Genomic DNA, 26,941 nt, shown 5'->3' with positions numbered 1-26,941 from the left:
AAGTAGCAAAATGAAGAAGACAGCTGGGATTGAGCAGACAAAGTATTGTGGAAGGGGCTGTGGAGAAGGAATTGGAAGTTGAGGGATGAACATATTAAAACTAGAGTTGATGAAGAAATGATAAGGGAAAAGAGCATATGACAATAGAGGTGCAGGAGAATGTCAGGTGGGAGAGGGCACATGGTAGTAGTAGTATAGTAGAGGCAGGTAAGGGGTGAACCACGTTGAAGGATGGCCAGTGTAGACAATTAGGAAGGAGCACAAATTCAGTGCTTGGCAAAAAGCATTTCAAAAAGATTGACAGCACTTCAGTGAGTCCAAAAATGCTGTTTAAACGAGAATTCCTCACTAAAAAAGTGAAAGACAGAGTGTACTCAGAATAGACATCACTCCAGAAATGGAATAAAAGTAAAAAGAACCAGTACAAAGGAAAAGAACAGCTGCAGGAAATGTTCTTGTAAGAATATGAACTCACTGGAAATAGGAAACTGATGTTTACTGTGATTTGTACAGGTTAGGAAAGTGTTGTCACAGTCCTCATGCCACATGCAGTCCAGCCAGTGGCAAGACAAAGACTATAAGGCGTAAATAGGAAACACAGGCTCTTTCCTATAACCTTTATTGGATATGAAGCAGGAATTTTAGTGGGAGACCTTGAATTCTTTCAAAAAGAGATGGTGCAGGAAATCAAGATGAAAAAGTAAATTGTCAGCCTTGGCTTAAGAAAATGTGCCAGAGGAAAGTGCACAGTGGAGAACAAGCTGTAACAAGAACTTGTGAGAGCAAGGCTAGCAGGGGAAGAAATAGCACCAAGGAAACATCCAAAACATCATTGAAGCACACCTGAGAGGTGAGTGTTCAGTCCCTATGTGCAGAAAAGAAGAGCAAACATTGTTAAGAGTGACATTTAACTGCCATAGTGAAGGCAAAGCTGACAGTAATGAGAAGATGAAGGAAAGATGATAAAAGGTGCTTGGTTAGACTTTTCTCCCCTGAGAAAAGCGAGGCTGTAGTGAGGCAGATCTCAGTCTCAATTCCCAGAAATATTTTAAGATAAATTAGCTTAGAGGGGGAGAGAAAAAAAAAAAGATAAAATAATCAAATAGAAATTATAATGGCTGTTGGCAAAAGGTCATTACTCTGACTAATGTACTGCAGACTCAAAAATATTCTAACTACAGCTTCCACTATGAAATTTGGTTTTATTTGCATTTCTTCTCAATAGGCATTTTGTCAACAACATTCAGTATCTTTAGAAATTAAAATACATTGCAAATTGCAATACACATTCAGAAACAAGACAGATTGCATTTCATCCACCAAAGTGACAAAATTTTCATCAGAAAGGGAGTGTTCTTTGGTTAAATAAAAGCAGCAGTTCAGACTAGCTGTGCTTAAATCCTGCACATGCATTATGTTAGCACAAATTATAAAAAGTGGGAACCCAAGTTTAGAACTTTGTCTTCCCTTTTTTCAGCAAGTATATGGACACGACTAAATGCATGTCTTAAATATTGCAAAACCAGAGTTAAAGTGTTAAATAATACACATTGCACAACAAGCTCTTGGGAGGAAGCTACAGAAATAACTCAAATGCAGAACACATGAAAATAAATTACACATCAGCTAGTGGAAATGCTTAATAAATTTATCACTACTTTTTATAAAATGCTTGTTTGCTCTAATAGTTAAAACACAACATTGCTATTGGTTTGAATCAAAGCCAGAACAGACCCTTTACAATCTCAAGGAACTATGATTTTGTTATGATATCTCCAGAACACTCTTTGGATTAAAAGCTTTAACAAACTTCACTTACCACACGATGAAAAATATCACCTCAGACACTTGTCAATTTAAACAAAAATCCTAAGTAATAAAATTAATAAGGTAAAGCCCAATCTTGTTTGGTTTGTTTTTTTCCTCCAGAAAATTCAGTTCAAAACATGCAAGTCATATTTTTGATTAATTCCTACAGACTTTCAAGGACTTTATGGTAGCTATTCCTTGGGAGAAGGAAGCATGAAATGAGAATGGGTGATTTAAGATGGCATTTCTTTACAAAGCCCCTTTTGTCACTTTACATGCCATTGCTGGTTCTTGTTTTGAGGTTCTGTCAAGAGCCTCACAGCAGGTTCATATAGAAAAGCTTTTTGATGAATATGTCAATTTACAATACAGAAGTTACTCCAATTAATCTAGGTGTGCCAGTAGACAGCCTATAGCAAGTAGCAAAAAGACAGCCTATAGTGGATTCTCAAACAGTTAAAGGTGTCCTGAACATCATTGATAACAATCCCTTACTGCTTTAAGGCAAGATTGTTAATAAATTAATGGATAGGACATAGGACCATCTGTTACCAGACTGTCTAAGGATGTAAGTGAATTTGAGAGTATAGTGACAGCAGCATTTCTAAAGTTATTCCTCCCTTCAGTGTACATGAAGCTTGTATACTGGATTTGCTTAATATGTGTGTGTGTGTGTGTTTAAGAGCAGAGGAGAGAACAAGAAGTTCATGTTTCTCTGGGAATAGTAGTGCACTGGGATAATGAAACATGTAATTAAATTTGCCCAGAAATATTAGACTTGTGTAGATTCTCTTACAGGGTCTAGTACTCTGCCTGTTGAACTCAGTTTTTAAAGTCCCATTAACCCTAATGGGCAAAGTTTCAGATCCACAGTGGACAAATAACTCCTTGGAGAAATTATAGGAATTGAGGAAGATTTCAGTTGATGGTATCCAATAAATCTGTACAGGATGGGCTGTTTTGCTTCAGTGCTACACAGTGCAAGACTGGGGGCAAACTCAAATGGGAAAATATTGCACATCTGCCAATAAAAATAAAAATAATAGATTAATGCAGGGCACTTCCCCCTTTGTGTAATTGCCTCTGCAAAATATCTGCACTGCTAACAGAATTTCTGTCAATGAGACCAAAAAAAATTCTTAGTGAGTGTCTAAACAAAGGTTTTGTCCTGCATTCATCTTCAATTCTTACAGATTATCAGGAATGGTAGTGATTCCCAGAGACTTGAGTGTGCTGGAGAGCTAAGTGGCCCCTGATAGTTAAAGCAGCATGGTGCCCAGTTCTGCCTCTGGCATAACTCCTTCTCTTCATGCCCAAACCAAAATACACTCAGCTACACTTAATTGGCTTCCAGGTGGTCACAGCTCATGCAGCTGCCTCTGAGATATGCTTAGGGATTAACCTGTACAATCTCAGGTCACTTGCCCATGGACCCAGGCTCAACCTGAACCCAGCCATGGTCCTGGTTAGTGTGCAGAACTCAGGTGCCCTCCCAAGGATTTTGGATGACCTTCCCCACAGGCACAGAAACACCATGTCAATGTATCTCTTAATGCAGCAGAGAGAACAGCCATATAATTTGCAAACTGTGTAATGACTTGGCTGGTTAGCCATGGTATCCTTTCTTACTAAATACCTTTTGGAACTGTAGAATAAGTTTACCACATCATCTAGAGAATGGGATGAAGATGAATAAAATACCTTTGATCTCTTTTGAAATTGTCACGAGATGCCCATTCCTAAGTTGTTTGCAACAAAGCTTGCACTTTCCACAATAGGAAAGTGAGTTCTTTGTGGCCTGAATTATCTACCTGTCATTAGGCTTCCTTTAAAAATATATGCATGAACAAGCCCTTTAAGACTTGGTGAGGAAACAGAGTTAAGGGACTGGATGCACCCCTAGATCAGTTAGTGATGCACATCATCAGTTGCACAAATGAGTTAAAAGCAAAGTGGTGGTGGGAGAAGGGATTGAAAAAAAACCTCCTTGGATTACAGGCTATTAAAACTACTTTTCCTGTCTCATAACAGGAATGGGCTAGCGGAGAACATTTACTTAAATTCTTCTTAGGAGAATGTTTATACTTGTATTAGGATAATCCTTTTGAGGCTGATTTGGTTTTGGCCCTCAACATGTTTAACTAGCTTTGTGTCAGTGAGAGACAAGTTACATTGGAGCTGTGCTGTTTGAACTGCTTGCATTTTTTCTACTGGAAGAGAGCATTTCTACTCAATTTCCAAGTCAAATATCAAATTATCTAGTTAGGGAAAAACACGTGTAGAAAATACAAGTTAGCAAATTCTCTTTTTAACTGAAGTATCTAGATCTGCAGCTATTAAGTTTCTGTTAGATTACTTACAAATCAAGTGAGACCAAGGAGCAGTAATACCTCCACAATGCAAAGGGTTCTGAGTAGGCAAATTGCTTTTTCTGTAAATCAGAACATTATATTTAGCACACATGGTAGTTTCCCTGTGGGTGCACAGCAATAGAAGTCAAAACAAACAGACACAAAGCATTTTTTAGCAGCATTTAAGATGATGCATTGCCTGTTTGAAATGACAAGTTTGTACATTGCAGGGTAGGACTAGCATCCACCTCTCCTTTATAATTTGAAAGTCTGTGTCAGTTTATTTTTACTCTGTTCCATGTGAGACAGGACTATTTTGAAGCCTTTTGGGAAAAAGAATTTAAAAAAAAAAAAGGAGTAATCATCCAGCATGACATTTTTTAAGTGTTTGGAAGGGAGGCTCAGATCTCTATCTTGAAGCCCATTCTATCATCCTTTACTTGGAACTGCTTTTAAATACTCTTCTACTGCAATGGCAGAAACTTCCCCATACCAGTTCTGAAGCCAGATGTGCTCGATGTTCATTTTCATGAAGAACCACTCGTAGCTACGAGGCCACTTTCTTACCACTGGGTGCCTGGAATGACAAAGGGGAAAAAATAGCCTTCTTTAGCCTAGTGTGCTCAGCCAGAATGAAACCTAAGATCTAAGAACCACCACCATTCATCTTTTTTGCCTTCTCTCGCAATAAGGTTTATGAACACCTTAGTCTGGTGAGAACTGCAAGGAAAGCAGCCAGTGAAAACCACCTTCCCATGTTGCAGAGCCCCACCTCTTGAGGCAGACATGTTTAGTTTGTAAGAAAATGAAAATCAGGTAGTGGAGATTCTCCAAATGTGTGTCAGGGTTGTGCTTTTATCTGTTCAAAGGAAACAGTGTTGTAAAAATATTACATCTTTGGTAGCAGCTGTTGTGCTACGTCAGGAGAGATAATAAAACTGGCTAACAGGAAGAGTACAACCTGTTTGAGCTGTTGCCTGCTAGAGCCTCCTCATATTGTTTCTTGTGCCTGCCTTTACAGCTACCTCAGAGAGATGCTTTTCACCAGTAAACTGGTTGCAGGTATCTGGTCCCCAGGGCTTTGTGAGCACCTCTGCAGAAGATGCTGTGGGCTACTTAGCAGCAGTGCATGAGGCACAAACAACAGCTTAAGCCACATTGTTCAGAGAAACACAGAGGGAAGTGTGCAAGTCCAGGCAGGGTTGGCCCAGTGTTCCTCTACCCGTCCTGAGGAACCCGGTGGAGGAGATTATTGGTTTGGCAACCTCTAGGTTGAGCTGGGATTTCCCACGATTTTCTGAATTGTCCCTTTGAGCACCCACAGCTGTGGCACCAGGAGGTGTCTCCAGCTGCTGCTGGTGTTGGGTGGGATGACCCTCAACAGCCTTTACTGTGTCGGTCCAGCTTTTGCTACCTGGTAGTGGAGCAACCAATCCCGAGGTGATGGTGGCCTTTGGCTTGTGCAGGAATCCAATTTCTGCAAAGTCTGTGAAAAAAGGTTTGTGTGCTAAAATAACTCCCACCTGTCTGAAGTCCCATTTTTGCTGTTGATGGGGCATTTGCTGACAGGGTCCCACCCTAACCCCTTCCAGCAGGCCAGAAAGAATATTGCCTCTGGCCTGTTTTGGATTCCAGCTCATGCTAGTTTCCCCAGCAGCATTTGACCGACCAGGCAGGGTGTGCCTAGAACACCATCCCTGGCAGCTGGTGTGGGAGGTGTGTGCCCCAGCTAAGGCTCAGGCTTACTGTTCTGAAGACCTGCTGGAGGGCATGGGGGCACACCCTGGGTGTGTGTATGTATGGATTGTGCTTGCATCTGTTCAAAGGAAACTGTTCAGCAACTATTACAGCTTTGCTAACAGTTGTCCTGGTAGGTCAGGAGAGGTAATAAAACCTGTAAGCTCCACCTGCAAATAGTTGTAAGCCCAAAGGCAGCAGAGCTCTGCTCTTCATAAGGGGTTGTGGCTGAAGAGCACTACCTGTCCCAAGGGGGGGAAGAAGCATTAAAGGTAACAAATACAGCCTGGATTTGTGGAATCTCACCTTGGAGCCATGTGAAATATTTTCGTAATCCCCAGATTATAAACCATGTGCCTTACTGGAGTCCAAAACTGACTAATTGCATTTTCATGTTTTGTTATCTCAAGAGTTAAAAGGAGGTTGCACAGCTCTACCTGCTGTTCCAAGTCACACAGGAGCCAATACTCTTCATGGCCCCAAGGTAAAGATCAGGCTTGCTACTTCTCCGATTTTCAGTACCAAGTGGCCACGTCCTTATATGTTCTCACACCTGCAGGTTATGCTCTACTATGTGCCTGTTACATACAGACCTGGAAAACATTGCTTGCTTGGCAAATTCCACTTCCTCCGGAGGCACCGTGACCATTTGCCCCATGAGAGTCAGCCTGGTGCACCTTGAATCCTCTGGATCGATTAAGTTTTTTCTGTGCATAGAGAAAAATGCTCATATGTAATAGCTTGGCTTCTTTGTTAATTGTGTTGTAGTTTCTTTTGAGAAATGTGAATTCCTGCTCACATATAAAAAGCTGCAATACTTTGTCAAGCCTTGCAGATCTTTTCTACACACTGCTGTAACATTCAGGAGGGCTCTTGAAGGAACACTTACCTGAAACCTTAACTCTGTGGTAGATACTTGCTAAATCTTAATTTATACTCTTCAAACTTGGATTATGATATGTTTCATTGTAAAAATGTGAAAATGGTGAGTTTTCAGACATATGAACAGACTTGAGTTCAGGATTCTGCAAAGAACTAATGAGATGGTTAGTCTGTGCTTGGGCCTACAAAATAACTGCATACATGTATTTGTGCATAAAATGTAAGGTCTTTTCATAGAATCATAGAATTGTTTCAATTGGAAGAGACCTCTAAGATCATCAAGTCCAATCATCGACATAACACCACCATGGCCACTAAACCATGTCCTGCAGTGCCATCTCTACACGGTTTTTAAACACCTCCAGGGACAGTGACTCCACCACCTCCCAGGGCAGGCTTTTCCAATGCCTGACCACTCTTCAGTAAAGAAGTTTTTCCTAATAGCCAATCTAAACCTCCCCTGGCACAACTTAATCAATTTCCTCTTGTTCTATTGCTAGTGATTTGGGAGACCAACCCCCACGTCACTACAACCTCCTTTCAGGTAGTTGTAGAGAGCAATGAAGTCTCCCTTCAGCCTTCTCTTCTCCAGACTAAACAATCCCAGTTCCCTCAGACACTCCTCACAAGAATTGTTCTCCAGACCCTTCACCAGCTTCATTGCCCTTCTCTGGATATGCTCCAGCAACTCAATGTTCTTGTTGGAGTAAGTGGCTTAAAACTGAATACTGTACACAAGGTGTGGCCTCACCAGTGCCGAGTACAGGGAAATGGTCACTTCCCTACTCCTGCTGGCCATGCCATTTCTGATACAGGCCAGGATGCTGTTGGCCTTCTTGGCTACCTGAGCACACTGCTGGCTCATGTTCTGTTGGCTGTCAACCAGCACCCCAAGGTCCTTTTCAGCCAGGCAGCTTTCCAGCCACTGTCTCCCAAGCCTGTAGCATTGCATGAGGTTGTTGTGACCCAAGTGCAAGACCCAGCACTTGGTCTTATTAAATCTCATACTGGCCTTGGCCTATCAATCCAAGCCTGGCCTGATCCCTCTGCAGAGCCTTCCTACCATCAAGCGGGTCAGCACTCCCACCCAATTTAGTGTCATCTGCAAACTTACTGAGGGTGCACTCAATCCCCTCCTCCAGGTCATTGATAAAGATACTAAACAAGACTGGCCCAAATACTGAGAGCCTGGGGAACACCACTTGTGACAAGCCACCAAGTGGATTTAACCCCTTTCACACCGCTCTTTGGGCCTGGCTATCCAGACATTTTTTTACCAAGCAAAGCATCCATCCACCCGCCCAAGCCATGAGCAGCCAGCTTCCTCAGGGGATGCTGTGCAACATAGTTTCAAATGCTTGACTAAAGTCCAGGTAAACAACATCCACAGCCTTTCCCTTGTCCACTGTGCAGGTCATCTTGCCATAGAAGGAGATCAGGTTCACCAGGCAGGACCTGTCCTTCATGAACGTGTCCTAAGAGGGTGTGATCACCTGATTGCCCTGCACATTCAACATAATGTTATTCAATGATCTCCTCCATGACCTTCCCTGGCACCACAGTCAGACTGCCTAGATCCTCCGACTCTTTTTGTAGATGGACATTTGTTGGAAATTAAGGACAGGCACTTTTTCCTGTGCCTATCCTAGAAACTCCACCCTCGTTAATTTTTACCCATTTTTCAACTGCTTTACACTAAAGAGACAAATAAGATCTATTTTAAAAAAGATCTCTTCACCTGCCTTCATTGTTCAGTCCAAGACAAGGAAATTACTTGTTGCTTTTTGGCTCCCATTTGTAGCTGTGGGGAAATTGCTGACTCTGACATATACAATGTAAGTGTATAAATCATAAGTAAATTGACCAGTCACCAAAAAAATGTTGTATGAGACAACTGCAAAGGCCTGGCCCTGGCAAGTGCTGAGCAGTCCCAAGCCCTATTGCCAGAAGTTTCAGACTGTTCAGCATCTCACAGGACTGTCTCCCCACATAAAAACATAAGCCTGAAAAAACTACATTAGGAAACAAAAACTGCATTTCTTCTTCTCCATGCTTTAATCTGAAGCAGTAAATCACAATAAATTACATCTCATCTGTTTGATTTTACTTAAAGATCTTGGCTTGAGCCCTTTAGCCTTAACTGCCTGAAATCTGCAATGGCTTTTTAGGTTGCTGTAATAATTCTCAGTAGGTGTTTATTGTACACAGGAAACATATGGGCATCCTCCTGCAGCTAATTTAACACCTGCAGATTCCCCACAGATGGTTATGAAAGACTATGTAGCTCACTGGATAAGTATCTGCTTTTATAGATAGACAGGGCCCTGAACAGAGATAGGCAAGGAAGTATAGTGGGCTGATTGATACTCTGCTATGCCCATTAAGCACTTGGCACCATCTGTAGCCTGTGCTCCAAAGAGCTGTTTGCAGTCACATCTTCTCTGGGATGTTTTTTTCAGCATCCTGTTCATTCTGGACCTGCAGTTGTCTGAAGAGGGTGTTCAGCTTCATGACCTGTGGACAAACTACTCCTTTTCCTCTACTGTGCTTTGTGCAGATGCCAAAGATCAAACTCAAACTTTCTGTTCACCTCAGTAAATAATGGTGTAATTTTCTCTAGTATATTTTATTTCTATATTATGAAATAATAAATGAATGGTGTTCTAAGTACCTGAAAATCTGCACAGACCACCCTGATATTGAGTTTATTTCTAGCAGTGTGTATTCAGAACACATAATTGTCTATATGGTCCCCTTGGCATGCTATAGAGCCTCACTGCTAACTCCTACTGAAGGTGCAGTTTCCCAGCTGGCCTGAGAATGTCCCGTCCCTTAAGTAGTGCAGCTTCACGCCCCAGCGATGCCCAGAGCTCCTGGCATCTCTTCTGCATAGGGTTTGGGTGTTGTGTGGCCATTCAGCATCCATGGCTCAATGAGACTCTCATGCACCAAACAAAAAATAAATACAGGCAAATATGAAGCTGTGGAGAGAGTAGCTCAGTCCCGCAAAGTGTGACGGGTGAGAGTTTGCACTCCAGCAGCCAAGGCAGCACAGATTAACATTCTCACAACTGTTAGCCCTGGATAGCAGAGTCCTAAAGTCCATTTGAAGTCATCCCCTGATTTACTGTTATCTTTTTGCTTAATCCTAATACTTAACACCCTCTACATATGTTCATAAACTTGATGATTCTTAAAAATGTGAAAGGGAAGGAACTTACCAGTTTTGCTTTGAACTCCATGTATCTGTGGGTATGAAATCGTTTCCTCCACAGCCTAACAGAACTGGAGAAAGCTGAAGAGCCGGGAAAAGCAGGAGTATTTGCAAGTGTTTTTCTTGAGTATAGCTCCTACCTAAGATGCTGTTAATGACTTTCAGAAAGGAATTAGAAAGGGATCATTGTTAAAGGATGTCTGCATTTCAGAGTGGATCAAAGTGATAGATTTTGGTGTGATCAGGAGCAGTGAGAGATTTTGGTCTGACACCTCAAATTACAATTATTTTATCTGTTTGTGCAAGCGCAAAGCATGCTTATTGATTCTGAGTAGGCAATCGACCTGACATTGCTTTGGTTAATCAGCTAATAACGCCTGCCTTTGCTGAGAGGATGTTTCCTGATAGGGCTAGTGTCAGATATAGCTCTTCCCTGATTTACAGGAAAAGACACTCTCCACATATTTGGCTGGCAACAAAACCCACATACTGTACATACATATCTGAAATAGTTTTATTTCTCTGTTTGTTTTTGTTGGGTTTTGGTTGGTTGGGTTGGTTTTTTTTTGTTTTGGTTGGTTGGGGTTTTGTTTGTTTTGGGGGTTTGTTTGTTTTTCATGCCTATCTCCTTCTGTATGCAGTTTACTGTATACTCTCGTGACTCAGGGTGTTGCACTAATCAACAAACACAAATTCAAGCTGAATTTTTTACATTGTACATTGTAATAATATTCTGAAAGCACTGTTTGTTTTCCTGGAAAATGAGTCAAGTAAATGATTTGTTGAAATTCTATTAGATGAGGTTTCAGAAGAGTTGAAGAGGACAATGATATATTTGAGTTCAGTTCATGGTGCTACTACTTCGTTGGCTTTGCTTTTAGCATAGGTTTTGTGTTTCAGAATAGGAACCTTGTATTCTAATCTTATATTAGCTTTAGTATTTATCAAAAGAGCCCTTCATATTCTGAAGTAAATCTGTTTCTGCATTGGTTTTGGTATAGTATTCCCTAAATAATGTATGATTACTTTTATAGAAATACTACTAAACTTGCAGCTACAAATCCTGACTCCATTGTGAACAGGTCTTGAATTTTCAGTGGTGTTACCAGTGCAACTAATGTATATGCAGGCTTTGCTTCTTAGGAGTAAAGGAATATAGCCAGGGATATGCCTCGTATTGTAACTAAAGATAATAAAGGGATACCAGGGATAAATAAGTGTATTTACTAAAATATTCCTCCTTCACATCTACAGAGATCTAGTCAAGCATTTGCTAGGCATTTTTTTGCCTTCTGTATAAATGAACACATATTCACCTCTCAGTCCTTGGGTTCCTTTTATCTTTGCTGGCACAAGGACAAGTAGGTGCGTAGGAGCAGCTTTATGTAACATTTGTGCATTGCTGACTGGGGCTGAGGGGGAGGCAGAACCAGAGGGAGAGATGGCATGCTGGGGACATTGTCTCTCTATTGAGGAAACCTGTGATGGCTTCTCAGGCCTTTTCTTCACCAGAGTCAGGTCCTCTGTCTCCCTGGAGAGGATTTCATGAAGGCTATGATAAAATATGAACTGAGAGGAAGAGAAAGCAGGGAGTTTGGTAAGGAGACCAAGCAATGGGGAACACATATATTTTCTTATGCTTACTTAAAATACATACATGTTGTTGCAGAGGTTGAGGGAAGCCAAATTAAAATGGAAGAAGATTCAGTTCATGTATTTTATAAGAACCTAGTGCATTAAGAGAGATCATCTGAATTATTCATCTGATTTGTGACAAGAGAAGAATTTACTGTCTTTATTCCTCTGCTTATGGTGAGCAAACTAGGTATGTGGAGTTTGACCAAGTCTGGGCAGTTGTTTCTTCCAAGCATATGAGATTAGAAGATGAGATGCATTCACTTACAAAGGTGCCAGCTTTACAGAGCTTAAGGATAACTCTGTGTCCAAGTGCAATAAGTTTCCCAACAGAGATGCAATGCCACTAAGTGCGCTGCTGATGAACACGTCCCACTTATTTTACTGCATACCACTTCCGCACTTTCCAGGTCACGGTTCAAGAGTAGTTCAGAGCAAAGAGTGCCACCTACTCATTAAATTGTTTACTACACAAGCCATCTCTTGGATTTTAATTAGAAGGATCCTGTCCAATAACTACACAAGCCCAGACCTGATGAACTCATAGTTCAGGCTTATGTGGGCTATATTGGCGCATGAAGTGATGATGTTTGACTTTGTTAGGATTCCCTTTTGCAGCTGAGATCTCTGTTTTGATTGATGATGCCATCTCCTTGTTTCTGACCAAGAATATTCCAGAGTAGTATCTTCACTATCAGCCTTTGCAGTCCATTAATGAAGTGATATGGCTCTGGAACAGTTCAGCAGTAAAGGCAAAAGAGGAGCTTGTTTGAGAGCACTTGGGAAAGACAGACAGGTGTCCTTGAGAAAGAACTGTTTGGAAGTCAGGAGGCTTCAATAATGATTATGGGACTGGGGGAGGAATCAGGGGCTTATGGAGAGGAATCTCTCTTTTTCTGCTTCTTCATCTTCCTTTTCCCACAGAGGAGCTGCTATCCTTCTCCTCCACTGCCTTGAGGAAACAGGACCTTCCATCCTCCCTGTCATGATTTATGAATCCTCCTCATCTTTTCTGAATGTGGTTCTCCCTGCCCTGTTAGAAAGCACTATTTTTACCCATCTAATTCTTAAGCAGAATACAATAGAAAAGAAGTTGGGAAAGAAATTGCTCCTATTGAAAAAAAGGAGAGACAGAGAGCCAGGATGAAAGCCCCAGAGAACAGTTTTCCAACTTTTCTACTTGTAGAGCATGCAGCTCATGAGTGGCATAAGGGCAATGTGGCAGTGACTGTCTCCACAGATTCTAGCCTTTTCTACAGTGGCAGTGACAGTCCTACAAAGCCATGCAATTAGGAAACAGCTCCTCTGTCACCTCCCCCAGACAAAAGGAAGGCACCCTGTCACCCTCTGCAGGGCTCCTCTTTGCCTAACGTCAAACTGGGCATGAAGTAAAAACGCAGAGTTATTTTCTGGTATTTAAAATAGATTTTCTGTCCCCTAAAATCTACAGAAAGAAAGGGAAGAAATGCTATATTCTTGGAGAATTACTTTTAAGTCCTTATCATTTTGATTCATGAATGTGATTAATTTTGAAAAGCAAGTTATCCTCCTTACACATTTCATCTGCTCACCACTAACTACCAGAGTCTCCAAAGCAGAAAGAATGCATTGGTGCTGCTAATCTAAGTGCCATGAATGTCAAACAAAATTGCTGCTGAAAGCAATTTCATAATCTGAAAAGCAGTTGCTGGTCTTCAGATGGATATGGCTGGGCAGTTTTGCCCTGCCCTGCTTTGATTTTGACAAGAATTCTTTTATCAGCTGCGTTAGAGAGCCAGCAAAGATAGTGAAAATACATCATCGCTTTTGCTTTTGGAAGAACAGTCTTCTGAATATGAAGTCAGGCTTCAGAGCTGAAGAGAATTGGTACAACAGCCGCTCTGCATCTAAGTGAGCCTGTATTCACAGTATACCTGGGTTTGTGTTTTAAATAATCTCATTCTTCCTACAAGATATTCCTTCCTAGAATGTTTTAATTAAAAATCATTAAGTGAAGTCAGTCTGTTTGTCTATCTTCATTGACAATAACAACTAATTTTCTTTAGCTGAACTCTTACATTTCAGACAGGAAACATTTATATAGGTTAACCATAGACAATTCACTATTTCTGTAAACAGAGTCAGAGAAACACATACTACTTCACCAGGAAGGGATTTTGGGAAGTTGGTTATTTAAGAATACAGGGGAAAATAGTAATTTAGAGCAATATTGTGTGCACTAGGTCACGATGATGGTAGGTTTCGTATTTGACTTTCTAATTTGGTATCTTCCTCATTTTTTTTTTAAATACAGATTTTTTCAGGAACAGCTACTGACATAATTATTTGCATGTGACTAAAAAGGGTCAATATAAATACCAGAACTAGAAATGTGTCTGTGCCACAAAACCAGGAGGCAGATCTCAAAAATTGAGATGCCTGAATTCAGACTTTGTCTTCTGTGTGTGTCATTTCTCTTTGTGTGAAGGTGCAGCACCAGATTTCTTTGTTATATTTATCTTTGTATTAACACAGTGACTCTACAAACCCAGGGGTGGTTATATGTTGGATGGACAACAGACATCTCAAAGGTTCTGCCTGACACCCATAGTAGGCTTATCATCTCTCAGGATTACCCAGGAATGAAGTCAGCAGTTTATTCATGCTGTCAATCCAACTGGCAGCAGAGATCCTAAGCCACTCAGTTACTCTCCTCTTCCCATGGCCTGGTGGTATTCAGAAGCACTGGAGGTACTCAGTGCTTCCTATCAGCCTTTTCAATGTAGAATTCAGGAACTTATGGAGCCAGATTGCATCCACTGAAGACATCTGCCCACTTGAGTTGTACCAATCTACTACCTCAAGGAGTAGATGAGTACAAGGGGAAAAATGGCTCTAATGAAGCCGTGCAGGTCACAAATCAGGAAAGAAGCCTGGGTCCCTCAAAATCATTCACAGTCTGCAGTGTGGATTTGAAATGCTTTCCTCCAAACTAACAGCAAACGAAAAACTGATGGACTGACCCCAATGCTCATTGTTTTGTTTTTTTTTTTTTACTTTTTCCCTTATGTAAAAACCAGTCTGTGGCAGCCCCTTCTCTAAGAAAGGTACAGTTGGTCTCTATAAATGTGCTGAACCTGATGTCAAGGAGGCAATACATGTTTAAAATTAATTGCCTGTTTTCCAGGCTGCAGCTGTAATGAGGCAGGCCCAGGAGCTTACTTGGAAAAGGAGAACCTCCGAGCAGCCTGTGTGTTGGGAAATGCATTTAGAACAATGGCTTCTCTATTCTTTAATGCTATGCTCAGTCTTGCTCCCTCTGAAAGCTGTTAGAATAGGACTCAATCTTTTCAGCTTGTCTGTGGCACAGACTGGCCAGCTTAGTCTATTTATAACCTTGAACCATTTAATTTTTCTTGCGTCTGTTATCCATTTATCAGCTTTCAGATAGGATGCTGTGTAGTTGTTAACAAATGCTTTCTCCAGCCTGGCCATCAGAGAGCCTTCTCAGAGAAGCTCAGCTTGTCTCCCTCTGGGAAATGGCAATCTCTAGGTCAGAGATGAGGAATCTAGACTGTGGCTGCAACATTATCATGTCTTGCAATTAGTGCTTATTCAGGTGCATCACAACGCTCTTTCTTTCATTATGATCTGTGATTTCTCTTATTAGCTTAGGCTTTTCAAATTTTCTCTCCAAGTGATTAAATATTTAGGCTGGAGCACCAAAAAGGCCACTCTGTAATCCTCACATCCCTGAAAGTGAAAATATTTATTGTGAAGGATTGGAACCTGAGTTTGTTCGGAAACAAAACAAATGAAATTTGCTACTAAATAAATTTAATATCAAACTGATGTATACACACAGGTCACTTGATACTCATTAGATCCAAGAAGACTATTGAAATGTCAGCTATGTTTTCTTTCTAAAGGCCAGAGATTTCTTTTGTGTGCAGTAGGTCAGAAACATTTTTCAGGAGAGTGCCAAATACTCCTAGGAGCATTGACTAGAGGCATTGACTGTTTTTCACATTTATTTTCATTCTTGATGCTGGGAGTAGGTTAATAACGGAATTCTAATAAAATTCCACATGAAAACAAACTACAAATATGTTGCTGGCATACAAGGACACTTTCTCAAACAGAGCATTATTCATTTAACTATTTTGTATAATTGTTTTGAAGCCAAAACAATTCATGATCGTGAAACAGAATTGTTTTGGTTGGAAAAGACCTTTAGGATCATTGAGTCAAACCATTATCTAGCTCTAAAAGTTCTGATGCTAAACCATGTTCCCCAGCAACACATCTATATGTCTTTTAAACACCTCCAGGGATGGCAATTCAACCACCTCCCTGGTGCCCCTGTGTCAGTGTTTGATAACCCTTTTGGTGAAGAAGTTTCTTCTAATAACCCATCTAAGCTGTCCCTAGTGCAACTTGAGGCCATATCCTATTGCCCTGTCATTTGTTACTAGAGAGAAGACACCAACACCCACCTCACTACAACCTCCTTTCAGGTAGTTGTAGAGAGCAATGAAGTCTCCCTTCAGCCTTCTCTTCTCCAGACTAAACAATCCCAGTTCCCTCAGACACTCCTCACAAGAATTGTTCTCCAGACCAGCTTCATTGCCCTTCTCTGGATACACTCTAGCAACTCAATATCCTTCTTTTAGTAAGGGACTCAAAATTGGATACTGTACTCAAGGTGTGGCCTCACCAGTGCCGAGTACAGGGAAATGGTCACTTCCCTACTCCTGCTGGCCATGCCATTTCTGATACAGGCCAGGATGCTGTTGGCCTTCTTGGCTACCTGAGCACACTGCTGGCTCATGTTCTGTTGGTTGTCAACCAGCACCCCAAGGTCCTTTTCAGCCAGGCAACTTTCCAGCCACTGTCTCCCAAGCCTGTAGCATTGCATGAGGTTGTTGAGACCCAAGTGCAGGAGTGGCACTTGGCCTTATTGAATCTCATACTGGCCTTGACCTATCAATCCAAGCCTGGCCTGGTCCCTCTGTAGATCCTTCCTACCCTCAAATTGATCACTACTCCCACCCAATTTAGTGTCATCTACAAACTTACTTACCCTCATCCAGATCATTGATAAAGATATTAAACAAGACTGGCTCCAGTACCGAGCCCTGGGAAATACCACTAGTGACTGGCTGCCAACTGGATTTAACTCCATTCACCATCACTCTTTGGGCCCAGCTGTTCAGACAGTTTTTAATCCAGCAAAGCATCTACCCATCCAAGCCACAAGCAGACAGTTTGCCCAGGGGATGCTGTGGGAGGTAGTTTCAAATGCTTTACTAAAGTCCAGGTAAACAATGGGAGACAATTTCAAATGCTTTACTAAAGCCTAGGTAAACAACATCCACAGCCTTTCCCTTGCCCACTAAGTGAGTCATCTTGCCATAGAAGGAGATCAGATTTGTCAGGCAGGACCTGCCCTTTATGAACCCATGCTGACTTGACCTGACTACCTGGTCTTATAGATGGACGTCACATTTGCCAATCTCCAGTCAGCTGGGACCTCCCCAGTTAGCTAGCACTGCTAAGAAGTGATGGAAAGTGGCTTGGTGAGCACTTCTGCCAGTTCTCTCAGTAAACCTCAAGTGCATGCCATCCGCCCCCATAGACTTGTATAAGTGCCAATGGTGCAGGAGGTTGCTGACCATCTGGTCTTGCATTATGGGCACTTCATTCTGCTCCCTATCCCTAACTTCCACCTCAGAGATGCTCTTAACTAAGGGAACTTACGGTATTAAACCCATATATAAATTACATTTTCCTTTGCAAAGAAAACCTCACATGTACCATTTTAATACTAGCAGGACCTGAGGTCTCTAATAATAAACATCAAATTTTCACACAGTAAAGAAGAGAAAGAAACCTGTTCTGCAAAACCTGAGCACCACATAAGGTTCTGCACTATGGCTGCTATGTGCTGTTTGCATGGCACAGCCTGGCTGTCTCAGCAGGTAGAGTGCACCCCAAAAGGATGCTTGGGCTGCCCACAGCAGAGATGGCAAGCTGACTGTGTTACCAGCAGCAGATCCAGTGCTTCAGGAGGTGCTGGAGATAGGTCACCCCAAGCCCTGGCAGCAGGGTTCAAGTTGTCTTCACTGTCACACTGCCCACAGAAGCCTTTTCTGTGGGATACTGGTAGGACAATGTGTAGGGCTGTAGCTTAAGATGTTGCTAGCTTAAAACGTAAAAATCACCTCATGGGTTGCTAGACCAAAATGTAAATTAATTTCTGACCCTGGTTTTATAGGAAAGGGTGGGGGGAAGAAATTTAAAGTCCCAGTGCCTGCATGTTTCCTGTCTGTGAGACAGCCCCAGAACTTGCTCATATTTTCCTAGCAATCATCAAAAACACAAATGGCAGCTCAACAAATGTCCCTGCTTTTCATTCTCAGTATTGCTTGTTCTTTGTACTAATGCCAGCCAACATCTGTTCCAAGTGAGGACTCCAGAAATAATGAAAACCAAATGGAATGTAAGAACAAAATAAATAATGCAAGGAGCACTGACCAGACTCTAAATCTGTGTATTCAATTCAGTAGCAAGCTCAATGTTTAGAGTATGGTCACATGCTAAAATAAGGATGTCCTATTTTCCTCTACCTTCTCCTTTTCCCCATCCTTTGGACTCTGCTTCCTTTTGTGAAGCTAATTCAAGCTACCAACTCAGTAGAAACCTCATTCAGTGGGAAAAAAAATACAAAAGGAAAAACAGAAAGTGGGGGAAAAGAAAGGCAAGAGGTTTCTGCTGGGTTACTGAGCTAAAACAGTCCCACCATATGGTCAGCTGAAGGGAAAGGGTGGGACTGCACGGCCAGGAGCAGCAGCAGACATGGGGAAAAGGAAGAAGGACCAGCAGAAAGCTTTATTCCCACAATTTGGTTAATTTTCCTTAGATTTTTGTTTCAAAACCCAGGGCTGATGTGAAAGAGCATGGAGGGAACCAAGAAACTGGTGGTAGGGAGGGAGAAAGGAATGTGGCCACTAGCAATTAGTTTGGCTTAAGCTGTCTTGGAAATCCAGGTTTAGCTCTTTGGAGGTGCCCAATGAGCTATTCTTGCCAGAGAACACAGTCTCAGCCTGCAGAGGGGACTGGAGAGTCAGGTGGCAGAATCCAGGTTGGCCTGGCTGCAAGACAAACAGCAGTAAATATCTGGCACATGGGACAAAACGGTAGTGGTTTGATTTTGGTAATTAATAGTTACTTAATAGAAAGATAGAGAGTAAACATTCTTGAAGGGTTGTGATATATATGAATTCCATTTTTCTATAAATCATGCAGCATTTCTCTTTTGTTGATGAACTGGCACTTCCCAAACAGGTAAATCAGGCAGTGGCATTGCTGAAACAAAAACGCCAAAGACTTTCAAAGAGTGGCTGTTTAAAGTCAGGGATGAAAAGCTGCACTTAAGTGCCTTAATGGGTGTGTAGTTTTCATAAGTGCTCAACACCAACAGTTATCATCAATGGAAGCTGCTCTTAGTCTTGAGCCTATGAAAACGGCATTAGGTAGGTGCTGTGACAGAAGACTTAAATTTTTAAGCACTTGGTCTAGATATTCAGCTCAGTTGATTTAAAAAGATCTTATAAAGCAAGAATAAGCTCCATTAGTCCATAACAAAAGAACGGGTATATTTATTTATTAAACAATATTTTATATTTTACGTATTTTATGAAATAAGGAACAAGCAGAACCATTCTGGTGTTAACTTCACTACTCTGTTGACCTTCTCAAGCATTCAAAGCTGACAATTACCTTAACAAATGGAGTGAAGGAAGCTTCCTATTAGGTGTTCGATGTTGCGAGAGAAACTCCTGATTTCCAGCAGCCTGAAATCACTTGTACTGCTTAGAACTGAGAAACGTTTCATTTTGCCACTTTACAATAACGTCATAAGAAAACAGTATGTTCTGGAGACAAGTAATAGACAAGTGCAACAGTAACATGTTTTATATTTGCTACTCACTGCCTTTTCCAGTGTTGTTCTCAGCTAGTGGGGTTGAGAGTTGGGATGGTACCCAAGGTAATGCCCAGCTGGGGAAATCTGGGATCCATTTCTTAAGATAAACCTCTCCTCTCCCAAGAGGACCTTAAGTTGAGGTCAAAACTTTCAATCTCTTTTTGTTCTGAAACAGCCTGTTATTTCCAGTTCCCTCTTTTTGGCAACTGAGTCCTGTCTGACACAATTTCAGTGTCACATACCTTGTCACATAAAGAGGCCTTTGGAATTAACACATCACACAAGGGTGACTCAGCCAAGTTTGCCATGTCTGACTGTAAACAAACATATGGCAGAGATACACTTTTCTAAGGGGACAAGCATGGAGGGGAAAATTGAATCATCTTTGAGTTTGCATACATATATTTTACACATGTAAAGCTTCAGTGATGTGGAATTTTTGAAGAAGGCAACTTGCTGCCTCTGGAGAGACAAACCTGGAGCTGTCCATAGATAAGTAAGTAGCAGACCTGACTTCCTTTATGTAGGGCATTATTTATCAACTGTTTATGAACATGATTTGTGTATCATGTCCAACTGCACCCTCTGAAGAGGTGGGAATTAGACTGAGTCAGTGTATAACCTGTTAACTAGGAGCCTGAGATCCCCTTAAAAAATCTGGAAAGCTAGAGCCCTGACAATGCAATCTGTGAGGCCTCTACAGCTTTCAGCAGAGCAAGGTGTCTGTTTTACCATGACCTGGATTGCCTTCCAAGCATTCCATGGACTTTATAGACTTGATTGCCGTGACCTAATGGGCAATGGGTAATGGAGTCCTGAACACCTAGATTTTATCTGGCACCTCCAAGAAGAGATTAAAAATTAGGTACATTAATGTGTGAGCTGAAAGCCCCTGCAGCTCTAGATGGTGCGATATACTTCAACGGCACACCTGTTTTTCTTTACTGTGATTTACTGGGACAACTTACTGCAAAACAAAGCTAAGGAGGAACTTTTGTTCTGAGGACTCTGATCCCCCTTGGAAGGTGGTAGTAGGCACACAAAACTCTGTTACCTGCAGAAATTTCCATCAGCTTCTGCAAGGGTCAGAGAAGCCACAGGATTCTTCAGGAGATATGCCACAGTGTTGTCCTTTGGTGTCACGTAAAAGAAAGGGACTCCAGTGCTGTTATTGACAGGACCATCACTGAGAAGTAAACAGTTCCCATAGGGCATACCTTGGATCTGTCAAATTCAAATAAGCAACCGGTTACATCTTTGCACACAGACGGTTTACTATGTTGGGTATTCCCATAAAGACTCTAATAGAAAGGATAGCAACCCCAAATAGCTCCCACTTTGTCATTTTGTTGAAATGAATCTTCTAAATTAGGTCTATCACACTTCTCTGAAAACAGATCTGTATTTCTTCTTTCCAGTCCTGTCTGTGACACTATAGGGAACATTTTCTCTTCCACTGAGCTTAAAATAATTACCAAATTAAAAAATGTTTAAGTATATTAAAATTAATGGCAGCAGTGTCAAGAAATGTTTACTCTGAAGCACTGCTGATACCTTTTCTCAAAGCCAAAACGATACAGAGCCTAATTTAACCCAAATCCAGCCCACTTTTTATGCTGATTTTGCTTCCCCTTTTGGCCTTGATTTGCACTGTAAGTATATCTGTTTGGCAAGAGAAAGAGAAAGGCATTTTAGCCAGAGTTGTGTTTAAAGTCAAGCTGGACATCAGCTCAGCTGCCTGGACAGAAAACTCAGCTATTGGGGGGTGAGTCCCAACCATCAAGCCAGCCAGAGCAAACCTTCCTTCCATGTCAGATCAGGGGCACCTGGAAGTTTTTTCAGAAAGTTTTCAGAAAGTTTTTTCCCATACACTCACTGTCAAACTCACAGTGGATGTAACACATGCATAAATGTCCTTGCCAAGTAGTTACAAACATTAATACTCTCCATAATGATTTATACTCCTACTATGCTTTCCATCCTATTATAAACTACAATGACAGATAATTGATGAATTACTATTTTTTCATGTCTTCAGACATTTCTTTCCTCATGGTCAATTAGATGTTAAATACTAAAATTATCAGTCAATACATTAAATTCAATGTAACTGGAAAATCCTTCACAACAAAATCGAGTATGAATAGTTAATAAAAAAATCCTGGCTGATATTACCTGAACTGCACACTTTCTGATTTTCAATGGTTATATGCCTTTGTAATTTTAATGCTTATAGTGCTACCATTTGGTCCTTGTTAGCATTCCTTAAAATGAATGTGCTTCCTGCTTTAGTGAAGCTACATGACTTAGAAACTAAAAATACTTGTTTATTATTGAGTTAAAACATAAAATAGTAGTTGTCAGTAATATTGCAGGTCACGTCTGCATCGTGTAAAATGCTCAGCCTGTCATGCAGGGGTAACACTACCGCGGAGTCTCAAAAAGGATCGGAATCACAAGCAGCAAGACTCACCATTCACAGTAGCACCACCTCTTTCATCAGTTCCACATCTTATTATGAATCCTATTTCTCTGCATTACTTCTATGTGGTAAATAGAGCCAGCTGACTGCAGAAGATATTGTGGCTGTAATTCCACTGAGAGTTTCTAGCCAGACCATAAACCAGAGAATTAAGATTGTATGAACAGGATTTAAACTGATGTAGAATTACAGGCCTCTTGTGTGCACTTATGTATTTATTTAATGGTATTTTTTTTAACCTGTTGCTTTGTATTTCACAAGAACATAAACTATCACTAATTCAGACAAGCTTTCTGAAGATTAATGTGCTTCTAACTTTGTCTGCTTGTTTGGTTTTTTATTAGTATGTTAATCAATCTGTGAACACTTCCAAGAAAATGTTCAAGGTTTTGGTGGTTGGTTTATTTTGTTTTCTTGTTTGAGTTGTATTGGATGCTGTGTCCCATTTCAATCTTTCCTTTTAACATAGGAAATATTTTAAAGATCGACAAAATAATCACAGTATCACAGTATCACTTAGGTTGGAAAGGACCTCGAGGATCATCGAGTCCAACCTGACACCACAGACCCCATGACTAGACCATGGCACCAAGTGCCACGTCCAATCTCCCCTTGAACGCCTCCAGGGTCGATGACTCAACCACCTCCCTGGGCAACCCATTCCAATGCCGAATGACTCGCTCGGTGAAGAACTTCCTCCTCACCTCGAGTCTGAACCTCCCCTGGCGCAGCTTGAGACTGTGTCCCCTTGTTCTGATGCTGGTTGCCTGGGAGAAGAGGCCAACTCCCTCCTGGCTACAACCACCCTTCAGGTAGTTGTAGAGAGCAATGAGGTCACCCCTGAGCCTCCTCTTCTCCAGGCTAAACAATCCCAGCTCCCTCATCCTCTCCTCATAGGGCTTGTGTTCAAGGCCTCTCACCAGCCTTGTTGCCCTTCTCTGGACACGCTCAAGTGTCTCAATGTCCTTCTTAAACTGAGGAGCCCAGAACTGGACACAGTACTCAAGGTGCGGCCTAACCAGAGCAGAGTACAGGGGCACTATGACCTCCCTGCTCCTGCTGGCCACACTATTCCTAATGCAGGCCAGAATGCTATTGGCCCTCCTGGCCACCTGAGCACACTGCTGGCTCATATTCAGGTGGCTGTCGATCAGCACCCCCAGGTCCCTCTCTGTCTGGGAGCTCTCCAGCCACTCCGACCCCAGCCTATAGCTCTGCATGGGATTGCCGTGGCCAAAGTGCAGCACTCGGCACTTGGACTTGTTGAAAGCCATCCCATTGGACTCTGCCCATCTGTCCAGTCGGTCGAGGTCCCTCTGCAGAGCCTTTCTACCCTCTAATTGACTAACATCTGCCCCTAACTTTGTGTCATCTGCAAACTTGCTGATGACTGACTCTACCCCTTCATCCAGATCATCAACGAATATGTTGAAGAGGACAGGGCCCAGCACTGATCCCTGGGGGACACCACTGGTGACTGGCCTCCAGCTGGATGCGGCACCGTTCACGACCACTCTCTGGGCCCGGCCCTCCAGCCAGTTCCTAACCCAGCACAGAGTGTAGTGGTCCAAGCCACGGGCTGACAGCTTAGTCAGCAGTTTGCTGTGGGGGACGGTGTCAAAGGCCTTGCTGAAGTCTAGGTAGACCACATCCACAGGCCTCCCCACATCCACCAGGCGGGTCACCTGATCATAGAAAGAGATCAGGTTGGAGAGGCAGGATCTGCCCTTCCTGAATCCATGTTGGCTGGACCTGAGCCCTTGGCCATCCTTCAGGTGTGCAGTTATTGCTGCCAGGATAATCTGCTCCATCACTTTCCCTGGCACTGAGGTCAGGCTGACTGGCCTGGAGTTTCCAGGTTCCTCCATCCGACCCTTCTTGTGGATGGGGACCACGTTGGCCAGTTTCCAGTCATCTGGGACCTCACCAGTGAGCCAGGACTGGAGGAAAATGATGGAGAGTGGCCTAGCTAGCACATCCGCCAGCTCTCTCAGCACCCTAGGATGGATCCCATCTGGTCCCATGGACTTGTGGATATCCAAGTGGCTCAGCAGGTCCCGAACTAACTCCTCATGGATTTCCAGGGTATTACTCTGCTCCCCGACCCCAACGCCCAGCTCCGGAGACCACTCGTCCTGAACTCCTGCCTTGCTGTTAAAAATTGAGGCAAAGAAGGTGTTCAGGACCTCAGCTTTATCCTCATCCTCAGTAACTGTGTTCCCCTCCAGGTCCACTAGGGAGTTCAGGTTCTTCCTGCCCTTCTTCTTATTATTAATATATTTATAAAAATGCTTTTTATTGTCTTTGACTGAGGTGGCCAGCTTCAGTTCCAGCTGGGCCTTAGCCTCCCTAATTTTATTCCTACATAATCTAACAGCTTCCTTGAACATACCTCGAGAAGCCTTCCCCTCCTTCCAAAGGTGATACAGCCTCCTCTTCCCCCTTAAATCCTCCAGGAGCTGCTTGCTCATCCAGGCTGGTCGCCTTCCCCGCCGGCTTGCCTTCCGGCACATGGGAACCGCCAATTCCTGTGCCTGCAAGAGCTCCTGTTTGAAGTAGGTCCAACCCTCCTGAACCCCTTGGTTCATGAGGGCTGGTACCCAGGGGACTTTGCAGACAAGTTTTTTAAATAGGCTGAAGTTCGCCCTTCAGAAGTCCAAGGTGGAGGTTCTGTTGGTGCTCCTCCCAATCTCCCTGCATATTGAAAACTTCACTATCTCGTGGTCACTGCACCCTAGGCAGCCTCCCACGATCACATCTCCCACCAGCCCTTCCCTATTGCAGAACAGCAGGTCAAGCAGAGCCTGTCCCCTGGTAGGCTCGCTTAACAGCTGTGTCAGGAAGCAGTCCTCCATTCGCTCCAGGAATCTTCTGGACTGCCTCCTCCCTGCTGAATTAAGTTCCCAGCAGATATCTGGGAGGTTGAAGTCACCAACAAGGACAAGATCAGATGATCTTGAGACAGCCTCCAGTTGCTTGTAGAACAACTCATCAGCCGCCTCATCCTGGTTGGGTGGTCTGTAACAGATTCCAATCAGGATGTCAGACTTGTTAGGTTGTCCTCTGATTTTGACCCACAGGCTCTCAACTACCTCATCTTCCACCACAAGTTGTGTGGCAGAGATTGACTCTCTAATATACAGAGCCACTCCTCCTCCTCTTCTCCCTCGCCTGTCCCTCCTAAAGAGCCTGTAACCCCCCATTGTAGCACTCCAATCGTGGGTGCTGTCCCACCAAGTTTCTGAGATGGCGACTACATCATAGTCGCCCTGATGGATTAGGACCTCCAACTCCTCTTGCTTGTTGCCCAGGCTGCGTGCATTGGTGTACACGCATCGCAGCTGGGTTCCTGACTTCTCAACTAACCCTACCTTGCGCCCTACTCTTACCTCTGCAGAGGGACCGATTGCCTCACCCACCCCCTTCAGACCTAGTTTAAAGCCCTCCTAATGAGCCCTGCCAACTCCAGTGCCAGGACTCTTTTACCCCTTCTAGATAGATGCACCCCATCAGGACCCAGCAGGTCAGGTGCAGTGAAAGTTGCCCCGTGGTCATAGAACCCAAAGTTCTGCTGCTGGCACCATCCCCTGAGCCAATTGTTGATGGTGTGGGTTCTCCCATTCCTCTCAGTGTACACCCCTGACACTGAAGGAATTGAGCAGAACACCACTTGAGCTCCTGACCCCTATTCTCCAGAGCAGCTCAGCTATTTTGCTTAATACTCCTGACAGAGAAATCTCCCTTTGAACTGGCATGTGCGGATAGATGCGGGGCGGACAGATTTTATGACAGCCCAGCAGGTTCCCCTCCTTCTCCTCCTCTTCCTCGTTCCTCTCTCCTGCTCGCTGGGTGACAGCCAGAGCCCGAGGTCGGCACTGGGGTCTTGGGCCCAGGGAGAGGGGCAGACAGCGCGGCCAGGGGCAGGCTCGAAGTGCTTAAAAGGAATTAAAAAAGCCTCTAAACCAATTTAAAAAGCCTCTAAACCAAATGCTGTAGCCTGGTTCTGAATTACAGATTTTGCCTTTCCCGTGCCTCCCTGGGGTAGGTCGTTATCGTGCCTCCCTTAGGCTTCTCCAAGCGTGACTTCTCTTCCTAGAAAGCGTTTCTTAACTCTCCGCGCATTTGGTGGCTGTTGACATCAGCGCTGCTGGTGGCGGAACGAACCCGAAACGCCGCCGCCGTGGACAGCGCCGAGCGGCCGCGGGGGGCCGGTAACGCGCGATCGCGGGCAGCGGAGAACAGCGGGAGGCAGCGTACCTTTCCTTGCGCGGCCCGCGTAGCTACGAAGCCCCAGGTGTTGTAGTGGGCGAGGTAGCGGGCGTTCCCGGCGCGGCCAGGCTCCCCGCCGCCCTCCCGCCGGTATGAAAACATCCTGGAGGGGGTGGCCCCCTGCCTCGGCTGGCGCCCCGCCGGCCCGGAGCCCAGGGCCGCATCCTCCCGGTAAGCCGAGGCCGGGTAGCTCTGCTTCCAGAGGCCCCCGGCTTCCTCCAGCAGCGCGGGGATTGCCTCCTCGGTGGAGGAGCTGTGTAGCTCGTCCGCCGCCGCTCCCTCTTCGGGCAGCGGCCAGGACACCGAAGTGACCACCACGTAGCCCCCCGCGCCGCCCCACAGAAGTGCCGGCAGCCACCACCACCACGCCGGCAGCCACCGCCCCACCGACATCTTCTGCAGTTGCGCTCGCATCGCACCGCACCGCGCCGCTCCCGCAGCACCCTCAGGCGGCCGGCGGCCGCCCGCCCCGCAACGCCGCCCTCTGGGAGTCCCAAAAATTTGCAGCGGCCCCACTCCAGCCGAGCCTCACGTGTGTCGCTGCCCACCGCCGTGCGGTCACGATACCTGTAGCATCGGCTTTGCCGGCGACACCT

The 26,941-nt window shown here is 43.7% G+C and overlaps 1 protein-coding gene across 2 annotated transcripts; it reads right to left on the bottom strand.

Moving 5' to 3' along the window:
• Positions 1–784: 784 nt before the first annotated feature.
• Positions 785–26,738, bottom strand: CREG2 (cellular repressor of E1A stimulated genes 2). 2 transcript variants are annotated; one of them, XR_010987347.1, is made up of 5 exons: positions 26,334–26,738; positions 20,649–20,818; positions 6,491–6,604; positions 4,170–4,737; positions 790–2,830 (listed from the first exon to the last, which is right to left on the bottom strand). XR_010987347.1 is itself a non-coding variant. In XM_068138343.1 (4 exons), exons 1-4 carry the CDS (start codon positions 26,736–26,738, stop codon positions 4,590–4,592), a joined length of 837 nt encoding a protein of 278 aa, XP_067994444.1. In that variant the 3' UTR covers positions 785–4,589. The 2 variants fall into 2 exon arrangements, 1 of the variants encoding a protein (XP_067994444.1); XM_068138343.1 differs by having other exon boundaries at positions 785–4,737.
• Between the last annotated feature and the right edge of the window lie 203 nt (positions 26,739–26,941).

This window comes from Melanerpes formicivorus, unplaced genomic scaffold (genome assembly GCF_026170545.1).
Source record: "Melanerpes formicivorus ecotype bairdi unplaced genomic scaffold, bMelFor1.0.p_v2 SCAF_1, whole genome shotgun sequence".
Taxonomy (NCBI): domain Eukaryota; kingdom Metazoa; phylum Chordata; class Aves; order Piciformes; family Picidae; genus Melanerpes; species Melanerpes formicivorus.
Note: the sequence above shows the minus strand (reverse complement) of the source record. Positions and strands in the feature narration are given on the sequence as shown.

Coding starts and splice junctions, on each gene's coding strand:
- CREG2 (XM_068138343.1), bottom strand. CDS start 26,738: ATGTCGGTGGGGCGGTGGCTGCCGGCGTGGTGGTGGTGGCTGCCGGCA. Junction 20,819..26,333: donor CGCGGGCCGCGCAAGGAAAG/GTACGCTGCCTC, acceptor TGAATTTGACAG/ATCCAAGGTATGCCCTATGG. Junction 4,738..6,490: donor AAGCAAGCAATGTTTTCCAG/GTCTGTATGTAA, acceptor TTGTCATTCCAG/GCACCCAGTGGTAAGAAAGT.